Source organism: Enhydra lutris, unplaced genomic scaffold (genome assembly GCF_002288905.1).
Source record: "Enhydra lutris kenyoni isolate GAN:26980312 unplaced genomic scaffold, ASM228890v2 scaffoldscaffold98, whole genome shotgun sequence".
NCBI lineage: Eukaryota > Metazoa > Chordata > Mammalia > Carnivora > Mustelidae > Enhydra > Enhydra lutris.
The window spans coordinates 418,927-431,633 of NW_019154182.1; the positions used below are offsets into that span (position 1 = coordinate 418,927).

The 12,707-nt window shown below is 41.4% G+C and overlaps 1 protein-coding gene across 1 annotated transcript in view; it reads left to right on the forward strand.

The window, feature by feature from the left end:
- LOC111139277 (BRISC and BRCA1 A complex member 2) overlaps positions 1–12,707 on the forward strand; it is a 401,260-nt gene that overhangs the window by 140,733 nt on the left and 247,820 nt on the right. The window contains exon 6 of the mRNA XM_022491515.1: positions 729–803. Coding sequence (XP_022347223.1) covers positions 729–803 — 75 coding nt within the window. The remainder of the gene's footprint in view (positions 1–728; positions 804–12,707) is intronic.

The window sequence follows — 12,707 nt, forward strand, 5'->3', positions numbered from 1 at the left end:
AAACTTGATGATTTTCCATCATGGTAAAATGAGAGGAAGATTTTTTTTCTTTCACATGAGTTTTTTTTCCCCCCTTTAAAAAGAGCATAGAAGTTATTATTTAGGCTTAAATGTTTTAAATCTCTAAACCTCTGTACATCTTTCCTATGGAGACTAGTTCATAGAATTACTGAAAAATATTAGTTGGTGATAATGATGTTAACAGATTGTTCAAGAAATTAGAATCTTATTTGGGATACCTACTGATAGACTGCTTTCTCTGGGCATAAGTTTGACCTCTGTATGTACTTCCAGACACACTGTAAAGGATAGTGATATATGTCAGTCACCTGTGGGTTATAAATCTTATGGTCTGAGTGCTTTAGTAAAAAAGAAATGAATCAAAGGGAGAGGTCTGTCTCTGTTGCTTAGATAAAAAAAAAAAAAAATCATGCATTCATGTATTCTTTTTACACTTAAAAAAACCAAAAAGGTAATGTGACATTATAATTTTATTGCCCATTGAAAATGCAGATTTAAAAATTCTAATTATGCTTTTAGTAGCTAATAATTCAAGAATTCTTTTTGATCTTTCCCTGCTTTCTAACCTTCTTTTCTTGCTAATGTTAGGAAACCCAAATTGAAAATGCCTCCAGTTTGAACAGGTTGAACTTGTGGCCTTGGCTTTAATTGTCACTTCACAATCAATTTCTTATTTTAATCTTATTATTATACCTTTTGTCCTACAGACTGGTGAATTTTCAGCTCGTTTCCTTTTGAAGTTGCCAGTGGATTTCAGCAATATTCCCACATACCTTCTCAAGGTAAAAATACGTGCTATCACATATGAGCTTTTAAATGTAATTATTTAAATGTAAATGAGCTTTTAAAGTAATTTAACTTCGAATATTTGTATGATTGGCTTGCCAGCATCTCTTTCAGGCAATAAATTTATTGAAAGTATTTATTATATGAAGATTCACTGAATTTGTTATTGAAAAACTAAAATAGTAGTCCTACAAGTAATTTCAAAATGAATTTTCCTTGTAAGGTAAAATTAGTGTAAGTAAACTAAATTTGGGGGAAAGTCACTATTAGTAATCTTACTGGGAGGAAAGACTCTCATGGAAATTACGTAATAGGCATTCTGTCTGCTGTGCTAAAGGGCATCTCGTTTTCCTTATTTGTATCAGCAGTTCATCTCCAGCACCTTCGCAGCTGGTCTGTTGAGAATCTGTTTGGACCAGTGTGTATGGCGCTGTTTAAAATGTGATGCAAGGTGTGGCTGGGAGAGCAGCCACCTTGGGATGGGGTGGGAAGATGCTTTGCACAGAGGAGGCACATTCGAGGTGACTAGGTTCCAGTTAGTGTGAAGGAAAACCACGTGGACCAGGTAGCAGGTTCTGAACGTGAGGCCTGGGTCCATCACAAATGAGGATTTTGGTTGTGATTTAAGCTACGGCTAGCTGTCTTCCACCCCATATTTCAACCTGTAGTCATATAGCTTTAGTCTAATGTAAGAAAAGTTTCTGCCTTCCTAATTTGATGTTGTTCAGAGCATCAATGGTATTTATAACAGTCTAGAGAGAAGATAGAAACCTCGTACAAGGGCGCCTGGGTGGCTCAGTGGGTTAAGCCTCTGCCTTCGGCTCAGGTCATGATCTCAGGGTCCTGGGATCGAGCCTTGCATCATGCTCTCTGCTCAGCGGGGAGCCTGCTTCCCCCTCTCTCTCTCTGACTGCCTCTCTGCCTACTGGTGATCTCTGTCTGTCAAATAAACAAATAAAATCTTAAAAAAAAAAAAGAAACCTCGTACAAGTTTTCCTGTATGTTGTAGTAGTTACACATAATATTAGATACTAATCTTATTTTTTTTTTTAAGATTTTATCTATTTGTTTGAGAGAGAGAGAGAGTGAGAGAGAATGAGCAGGGAGAGTGGCAGAGGGAGAGGAAGAAGCAGACTCCCTGTTCGTTGAGCGGGGAGCCTGATGCAGGGCTCCATCCCGTGACCCCAGGATCATGACTTGAGCCAAAAGCAGGCGTTCAACCAACTGAGCCACCCAGGCGCCCCAGATATTAATCCTGATAATGATTGGAAGTATGGTCTGGTGGAATATAAACTGTAGACTGTAGAAGAGAACCGGGAATACTTTTTCTTATACATTCCACTGAAGGTGGGGAAATTGTTTTCTTTTCCCTTAAGTAAAACATGGGATTTTGTGCCTCATTAAACTTTCATTTTTAGTTTCTGGTTGACTAGTTTTCCACTCCGTATCCAAGGGTTATGAAGTGCAAGTGAGAATGGAAGTTAGCAATTTATGTTAGTTTCTCCACCCTCCTGTTGTGGAAAATATACGTGTGAGATCTGTGATTAACAAGCATAATTAATTTGGTTTTAGCAATTATTATGCTCTATTAGAGTGGCAGTCAGTCTCCTTGGTAACCCTTAGATCGCAAACTCATTGACCTCCATGTATTCCAGTTAAAACTCGATTTCAGTTCATTTAAAACCAAATTCAGTAATATATAAGAGTACGTTGTTTGTATAATCACTTTAATCCATAAATTTACAGTTACAGTATCTTTGTTTTGATTCGTTGGGCCTTAGCAGTTTGAACGGTTGTCTTATTTGAACCTGCCTCTGCTCATGTTCTTGAAGGTCAAAGGAAAAAAAAAATCCTTCTTGGATTATAATCTAATTTTTTCTCTTCAAAATCAAATTTCCTTATTTTCTGTTGTAAGAGTTCTAACTTTATATTATTATGTCCTTACTTTCCTAGCCGGTCAGAGAGGAAAAAAAGTGGAACCTATTTGGCAAAATAGGAAAGTGTCCCCTCCCCACACACCCCAAAGTACGACAAAATGACATTTCTACTGTAGGCGAAATGCCTACATTGCGGCACTGATGTCTTTCTGCACCTTTAGTCTTTGCAGAGAGAGTAAAGCAACAAGGCAGACAAACAAACAAAAAAAGAAAGAAACTGTTGTATAGCACAAAACAACCAGGAAAAAAAAATACCTGCATCCCTGAAGGAATCCAGAATACTTGTTGAAAATTTTACGATCTAAGTTCCTAAAGTTGGTCGTATCATAACCATTTAACATCTGGCTGTACTACTCTGAAAACCAAGTTTGCCTTAGGAGCTAATTTACATATTATTAGCATGTGGACGCTTCTGATCTGATTATGAGGCTGCTATGGATAGTCTCGGTCCCAGAATAAACTCTTCAGATTCCTAGGACGAGGACACTGTTTGCCAATTTCAGTGTAGTTTTACGTTGCCTTTCCAAAGAAGTGAAAGGTGAATTGGAATAGCAGGGAGTTTGACCGCATCCTGATTTGCTACAGTGATGTCATTATGCCACCGTGAAGCCATCATCCACTCACAAGTTTATATTTCCAAGCATACATCTTTTATCCACTAATAGAATTTTTTGATGTTAGAATGACAAAGTCACTTAGTATTCAGTGATAGGATCTTACTTAATACTACGCTTTAGGCATATATGGTTCTTACATGGGATGGAGTGAGTTTATTCTGAAAATAGGTCCTGACTTCAGTGTCTAAATTTTATTCTTAGACGAGGTAAGTCAGTAGGTTAGATAAATCATTTACGTAAGAACTCAGTCAGTAAAACAACAAAATAACTTCTGTATTAGTTAGGATTCTTTATTTGTGGGTGGTAGAAATCCAGCACAAACTACTCTAAATGAAATGGAAAATGTAGCTCAAATCCTCTATTTCCATAGTCCATATAGCAGGAAACGGTTCCCATGTTGAACGGTCTACAGATAGGCATAGATCAGTTTTCCCGGGTCTGTCCCACTTGGGCCAGGTCCGCATCCTTGCCCTTCTCAACTGGTAGGCTCATGTTGAGAAGTTGTGATTCCCCAGGATAAAAGGGGGATTATTGAAAGGACAAAAGTGTAGGATTCACTACAGTTACTAAACCAGAGAAAGATTGTTTTTTCTTAAAGAACTAGTCATGATGCTGAATCATATGTCATTAGAAGGTGCTGCCCTTGTTTTTCTTCAGGATGTGGTGAAAATTGACTTATATATATCCTTGTCTTTATTCTTACTCTGAGAATTATTAAACCTGAGTATATGATGCTGGGAAAGCCTATTTTTTTTTTTTTTTAACTTCAGGAAAAGCATACTCTGTAGTGAGATAACTAAGGAAAAGTTCTAGTTGTCTACTAAAATTTATCATCTGAGCAAGAAGTACTCAGAAACTCGGAATATAGTGTTTTGGGGAGAGGAGTAGCTTAACTTGTAAATGTGGTATGTGTGTGAAGTAGCCTTCTAAAATAATAAGCCAGTTTATTCAGAATATAGTCAAAATTTTATAGGTAGGACCCCTGTCAGTAGCGCCATACAGAAATGTCCAGGAAAATTGCAGTGTCTCACTGCACGAGAGGGCAAAATAGTAATCATTTCCTGCGGATAGTAGATGTGACAAACATAACGTTTAAAAAATATCAGTGCTAATAACTTCTCTTTGTTTGATAAAACCATATTGTTTATATAATTGTCTTGGTCCAACTGCTCTAACAAAAAACACCATAGACTGGGTGGCTTAAACAACACATGTTTATTTCCCACATTTCTGAAAGCTGGGACGTCTCAGATCGAGTCACCAGTGGACTCACTGTCTGGTGAGGGCCTGCTTCATAGGTTGTAGACAGCCATTTCCTCGCTGTATCCTCGCACGGCCAAGAGAGAGAGCTTCTCTCTCAAATTTCTTCTTAAAATGCTGACAGTCCCATCATGAGGGCTCCAGTCACAAGACCTGGTTACTTCCCAAAGGCCCCTCCTCCAAATACTGTCGCCTTGGGGATTACGGATTGTAATATACATTCTGGGGGGATATTAAGATTTTATTTATTTGAGAGAGTGAAAAAGAGTACAAGGCGGGAGAGGGGCACAGGGAGAGGCAGGCTCTCCACTGAGCAAGAAACCCAATGTGGGGCTCGATCCCAGGACCCTGAGATCAAGACCTGAGCCGAAGACAGGCGCTTAACTGACTGAGTCACCCAGGCACCCCTAAAAATTCATTTATAGAAGTAGTCTGATAGTTGCTATCATGTCCTCACACTTGGCACCCTAGCCTAGTCCAGAGGTAGGACCGTAACTAGTTGACTGTGACTGAAGAACTTGGACTTCTAGTTTCTACGGGAATCTTCTTGGCATCATTTCACTTCATGTGGTCTGAAGGACCACTGGCTGCAGTTTAGTCCCCCTGTGGTGTCTGAATCGTGACACAGTATGGAAATGAATTGAAAGTGAAAAAGCTAAAGTTGGCCATCTGGGTCAGGAGATGAGGTTCTTAGCCTTCTCATCCTTCCTCAGAAGTCGCCGTGGCTACACTGGTCAGGCAGGCCACACTCAGGGCAGGGTCGTGGCACACAGGTCCTTGTGTCAAACAGAGTCAGAAGACAGGAATTAAGGTCCATTTATCCAGATAGGTTCAGAGGCCCAGGACAGGCAGAGAGTGTCAGGGAGATATCCAGAGTGGAATCATACATGGCCTAAGAAGGTCATTAACCTGGATGAGCATGTCTAAGACGACTTGGGTGCTGAGGTTATCCCGGGTAGGAGCTGCCTCCCAGGTTACACGGGCGTTGACAGCCGCAGCTACTCAGGGGGCCGGGCGGGTCTGGAGAAGGAGGGCATCTAGCTGGATGAACTAGTGCAGGGGGTGGGGAGAGCTGCAGGGAGCCAGCAGCTAGGAGCTTCAGCTAGAGCAGCCGCTGCTCCACACCTGCCCAGCTGCGGCCCACGTGACAGTAGGGGCCTCGTGGTGCCACGTTTGCCGATGTCGCTTAAGGTAGCCTGCAATCTCAGGGTTTTTTTCATGTGAAAAGATGGCTGCTTTTGAAGAGATGGCCATGGGTACATATTTTTTTATAACTCTGCTGGCCAAACAGAATGCCCCCATGTGCTGGCCAGGGCAGCCTGGTAAGCCAGGTGGGCTGTGGAAGGGTGTTCCTAAGACTGTCTCAGGCAGGTAAGGTACAGCTCCCCCTAGCCCAGGGCGGGCACTGATGGCTGGGCTATGAGACCAGTGGGTGGGTTGACTCTGCATTTTGCCTTCCGACGTGCAGATGTTGATTCGGAACCAGGGAACCATTCTGTATTTGTCAGTGTTTTCAGGAGCAACAGAAAAAATCGAATCTATAGAAGAGGAGATTTCTTACAATACTGATTCCCAAGGTTATGGCAGCTGAGAAGTCCACAGTGTGCCATCCACAGGCTAGAGAACAGGGACAGGCCTGAGAACCGGGGGAGGAGAGGAGTCACTGGTGTAAGGCATGGAGTGTGAAGGCGAGAGAACCTGGAGTTCTGTTGTTCAGGGGCAGAGAAAACGGACTTCCTGGCTCAAGGGAGGAGAAGGAAAAAGGTAGAAGAGGAGGGGGGCGGAGAGAATTCATCCTCAACTTTTTGTTCTGTTTGGGCCCTCAAGGAGTGGTTGATGCCCATCCCCATTGGTGGTTTTCTTTCCTCAGTCTGGGGATTCAAATACGAATCTCTTCCTGAAATACCCTCAAAGGAACAACCAGAGATCATGTTTTACCAGCTAGCTGGGCGTTGCTTTGTCCTGACAAGTTGAAACAAAGCTAACCACTGCATACACATTCTGTTCATAAGGCTGGTGAATTCATGGCTGGAGCCACTAACTGAAACACAGCTCATGTATAATTTCATGCAGAAAGCAGCTCAGGCCTAGATTTTCGGGTGTTCTAGGACATAGAAAGTATATTTTAAAATTTTCTCCTGAGGTGTGTATTGTGTTTTCCTTTGGGAGGTGTGACACTCCAGATTTCTGTTACATGTTTGTTGGCTACTTTTCCACCTTGATTGCTGTCGTATTAAGGGATAGAGATTCATATGAAGTGGCTTGGTTCCCTGAGATTATTTTAGGAGTCTGTGGAACCAAAGTAAATTTGGTTCCACATTCTGCATGGTCTTGTCTGGGGGGAACCTGTAACAGTTGGCCACAAGTGCCAAGGGTGCTGGGTTCCATTTAACTCTGGAAGATGCCCATTAATTTTCATCAGTGGTTCAAGTGTTGGGCTGCACTGATACCCTGGTCCTACCTCGGGTCAATGAAATTAGAATCTTTGGCAGTAAAAGCCCAAATAGTCTGATATTTTAAAAGTTCCCCAAGTAATTCTGATGTGCACCCGGGGTTAAGAACTGCTGCTCTAAGTAGAAGCTATGGATTTCTGCTTTGGCTCGATAAACTTGGATGTAAATGGATTTATTGGCACAGTGATGGCATGACTGCAACCGCTCTAGTGCCTCCGGCCTCATTTATTAAGGGGCTGCCAGTGCTGAGCTTACAAGGGTGGGAATGGGGAAAGGGAACTATTGGTATTGAATACATACTGTTTGTAGGAACTGGACTGGATGCTTCGTATACGTTATTTCCTTCAATATTCTCAGTAGCTCTGCAAGGTAATTTTTTCCCTCCGTGTTTTTAGAGGAGGACTCTGGAGGCACCATGATGTAAGGGATCCAGGTAGTGGTTTGTAGAGCTGGGATTTGGAGGCAGATTCCTTGGCTCGAAAGCCAGTGGTCTTTCCAGCACATCACACTGCAGCGGGAAACACTCTGTATTGCTAGATTAGAATCTAGAGTGGGAAGCTAGGGCTCCTTAGATCTGTCCTGAAGTAGAAAGAAGAAACAAGATTGAGGAAGGACACTCAAGTGAGAGCTGCAGTGATCTGTTTTCCAAGGCAAATCTGTCTGGAGTGTTTTTCAGAGGTGACGTGGTGATGTGCTCTGGGAGTCCTGCAATGGGTAGGACAAAGGAGGAAGATGACATGGATGTCACCAAATTAGGTGAAAGTGGGAGGTGCAGTGCACAGGACTCCAGCCACAGCACAAGGAAGAGAGAAGGTGGTCAGAATGGAATCAAGCGGTGACAGTGGCAAAGAGGTGAAGGCAATGTGGGGGAACTGAAGACAGCCTTTTGTGGTATGTAATTCTCAGTCAGGATGGCTGGAAATGTGAAGGGGTGCCGAAACTCCCTGCCACTGTAGGAGAGCTAATTGTGTTCATACATGAGTCATTTTGTTTTAACTAGAGTCAGGAGGTCGGTTCGACTCGGAAACAGGGATGGCACTGGGGCAGTTAGAGGCTGAGAAGTTAGTGTGGGGGCAGAGATGGGATCCAGACCCTTCTTATCTTTCCATGACTTACACTGTAGAGTGATGTTGGGGGAGAATCTTAGTGTGACCCAGTGGATGACAGAAGGAGAACCTTGGACTGAGGTAGCTCTAAAATCCCCCTTCCCTCCGCCCCAGTATTTTTAGCTGTTTATAACTGCAACAGAGTGTACAGAACAGGCTGTTTTCATCCTTCCTATCTGTCTATCTGCCTTTGTATGTATATAAGTATCTAATTATCCATCCATCCATCCATCCATCCATCCATCCATCTTCTAACCCTGACCCTGACCCTGACCCTGACCATATTGGCTTGACTTGGTTCTTCACTGCAGTACTACTGTGTAGAAGTATCGATTTTGATGATTTAAAGCGATCCTGTAATCTGTTGAGGATTAGACAGGCAAAAAAGAAAAAAAGAAAGAAAAAAAAGGAATATAAGGATAATTGTAGGCCTTTAAAAATGTACAGATTGTTATGGATTGGAATGGTTAGAGAAGCCTTTGTGACCAAGTTTAGGCAAAAGCTAGACCCCTAAAGAGGCATAGCTTTTGAAGATTGGAAAAGGAAGAGGGACAGTTAAGGTGTGGCCGATTGAGTCATTCGTGGTGGGACTGTAGGCGTACTGGATTCAGGGCGCAGGGAGTAATCTAAACTGGAAAAGAAATTTCTTGCAGAGAATAATGAGAGAGAAAGCTGGAAAGATGAGTTGGAAAGATCTCGAGTGCTTGAAGAATGATTTCAGACTTCATTAAGCAGGTAGTCTTAATCTCTTCACACCTGGATTATCATGGTAATAGTTTCCTATTTCATTTCCTTGGCTTCCTGCCCTCCCTTGTCCAATTTCTCTGCAGTATTACTGCTAGAGTAGTCTCCTTTAATCTTCTCTTGAAACAAATAATGGTTTCTTCTTGGATCCCGCTTCCAGAGCCTACCTATCCATGCATGCAGTGCTGTTTTCTACTGTTCCCCAACCTGTGCTAGTGATCTGAAATGGGCAGTTGTCCTCATTGTCCCGCCAATACTGTGAGAATTCCCAGTGCTGTCACTTTGCTTAGGTTCCCCCTCACAGCTCTGAAACCCCTACTCTTTAATCTTTTCCTAGAGAATTTACTTACTTGACATAAGAATGTAGTAAAGCCTGAAGAAGTTCCAGTTACTTGCCCAAGACCATTAAGTATTTACTTGGAGCTGTTGACAGAATATCTAGTCTTAATTATTGGCCTGGGACCAGAGAGGAGCTAAGTGATCAAAGTGGAGAAGAAGGGGATCATGAAACCAAAGTGAGGAAGTATTAAGTGTAACATACAGCTATTGGGAGAGCCAAGGCCTGAACTCGGAGGACCCAATGGAAGAGAGTTGTCATCTAGGTAGAAGGACTTCAGGAGCACAGTCGTGTAAGCCAAAGATTTTAAAATTTTATCGAAGAAGGCAATGGTCAAATGCCATTGAATGAGCAAGAATAGACTGGGAGGGGAGGGGAAACATTTGACTTGGCTAGAGCCATAGGGATGGTGAGAATAGGAAACATTTCTGTGTAATGGTCAGGGAGAGACCAGATTGTTGGTGTTCATGAGGACATAGGTGAGGAGAAAATTTACTCAGTGGGTATGTGACAAAATGAGTTGTGGAAATGGGATGGAAACTTGAAAAACTGAAATGATGAAATGAAATTGTTAAGAAGAGCAATGGAGATGATAGCACACTGGCCAAAAACAGTCATAGAGAAGGCTTTTCAAGGAATAGCTTTAATTCGTGACAGACTTGAATATGATAATCTTACTGTGTTCTGTCTTTGAAAAGTTTAAAGGGAATGTTGCTGGGGAAACCCATTTCAAGTGGTCTGGTTCTTTCATATAGTCAGGGAAAAGAGGTAATGATATGTGTGTGACAGTCACATTTTGTGAGTTATCATCAAAGATTGAGTTTTAGTAAATTTGCAGTTTTGAAATTTCTCATTTTTCTCACCTTCCCTTAGGAACGGGAGAAGATTTTGCGTTCTCTGTACCCAGAAAAAGAGAATTAGGCTGATTTATTTCCCTGGAATTTTTTTTTTTTTGGATGAATTTTTTGCATTGTCCTTTATTATTTGGAATTGTTTGAAAGTCCACTTAGTTTTACATATTTGCTGGGAAGGAAACTGATAATCTCCCCCAAATATTCTCTTTATTTGACATCCAGCCCCTAGTTTGGGTGATATATATTGATTAAAGTCATTTCTCAGCACGCATAAGATAGCAAACATTAAAAAACTTTCTGATCCTGACAAATGACTACAAATTTGAGGACTGACCTCACAAAAATTTTTCTCTAAACCACAGATTAAATGATGCCTCAGATTTTGAGACCTTTAGTTTAGGGAATTTTTTGGATCCAAAAAAGTCACGCTTTTAGAAATAAAGATTGCTTTAACTCATTCTTGTGAAATCTGGTTTTAAAGCAAAACAGTTGTCTGCTGCTTGAAAGACCATAAAGAATTCATGGGGAACCCTCATCTTATCTCAAAGGAAATAGTTTGTCTAGTCAAATAGGAATGGACATACTTTCATAAAAGGGGGAGTGTGTCCCTGGAAGAAAGTGCTGTTAAAATAGGGTGCTGTGTATTCTCCTAAGAATCGGATTGATTGTTGCTAACCTTGAGCCAAATTTAGCATTTAAGACTTAATCACAAAGGGAGCAGTGAGATAGTCTGAAAACTTACTCTGCAGGGTACTTCCCTTTCTTCCTTCCCGAAGAAGTCGAAGAAGTCGGGGACCCCTGGCTGCTTTCTCGTTCATTGTCCTTGTTGCACCTCCCTCCTCTAGAGAGAGAAGCAGGGCTTAGAGAAAAGTACACTCTAAATCAGGGGCCCCAGACGTCTTCTCTAAAGGGCAAGATAGTAAAATTTTCGGCTTGCAGGCCATATGGTCTCTTTCACAACTACTCAGTTCTGCTGTCACAGCATGAAAGCAGCTACAGACAATATGTGAATGAATGAGTGTGGCTGGGTTCCAATAAAACTTTATTTTCAAAAACAGGCACCGGGCTGGGTTTGGGCCCTTGGCAGTTGTTTGCCAATCCCTTTTCTAGACGATGGAGGGGACTGTTTCTTCACAAGCACTGTGGACAGTATGGAAAGATAAGTAGAGGGATTTGGTTCAGTGAGGATGAGTGGCTTTTAATACTGTGGTCTCTTCGTGTGTATTTTACTAGTGTCCTCAGCACGATTGAAGACCCTCTCCCTCTTTTCCTTCTTCTCTGTTTCCTTCCTTGTTTTCTTCCTTCCTTTATTCCATCTTCTCTTTTATTTTTAAATAATCTGTTCATAACATATAATTTGCTAACCTCTCTTTCAAGTCTTAAAGTCCCTGCTAAAACATGGTCAGGCTATGCACACTCACCAAATATGGGGGAATATTAATGAGATAATGTATAAAGTGGTACTTAATGTACGTCTGAGTTTGGAGTAGATGCAGAATAGAAGTGGTTTTGATTTTATCGAGTCATTTAATTTGTATTTCAAAGTATCGAATTTATTGTGGACTAGGAAGAAAGTAAGTATTCCACTGAAAGTAGGATAAATTATATTTGTGGCTTCTCTTTTCCTCTCTCCTGATTTTCCCCATCTAGAATTCAAAACCCAAATTTACCCCTGCCCCAGATTTCTAGATATAGTTTGTCGTAATTCTGACAACCACAGGTGGCTTCTGTGAATTTCCTTTCTTTTTGGATGTCCTTTTATAGTTTTATTTTGCCTTTATTTTTTATGGTGTGCTCGTGTTTTTGTTTTCTAAATTAGAATTGTAGAATATAGTTGTATCTCCAATGATCATCAGTCGACCTGCTCTGCTCCCCTGTCCCCGTATGTGGTGCTAATCTTTCAAGTACAGTCTATTCTGCCACAGAGCTTCAGTACCATGAATTCGCACATGATTGGCAGTGGAAGCGTGTCAGTATAATACAAAAATTGCCATGGTTTTTGGTTGACTTTTCCCATCAGGTTACTATTTTGACCACTAGATAATAGCCGCTGAATCCAAAATACTAACGAACACAGCAAGCTCTGGAGGGATGTGGTGTTGCACACAAGGTCCATTCACTCCATGTCCTTCCACTTGGCTTAGTTTTGCCATACACCTTGTATTTGTGTACATGTTGCATGGTTTCCCCTGATCTTTGTGAAAAGAAACAAACTCAAGACAGTGAGCCACAGCTGTCCCTCTCTGGTGTCATTACATTTTGTCCCAAGCCTGCTTCTCCACTGTAGCTTGTGATGATGTCCCCCGACTCTTTCCTGTAACTCAGCAGCCCAGCCTTCCCTTGTAGTCCCTTTCATTAAGTTATCTTTGCATTTTCAGGGGTCTTATATTTACTGCAATATTCTTATTCTTTAGGAACATGGCATGATGTTTTAGGTATGTCAGTATTTTTTAACTGGAGTTTGGTTTTTGTCAATGCTGTGGTTACAAAGTTACACAGGTAACTGTAAAGTCAGGTCTAACTTTACTATATTTTTCTCCTCAACCTCTTATTCTTTATATGTAATTTACTAGAATGCAGGTTTATTTTTTT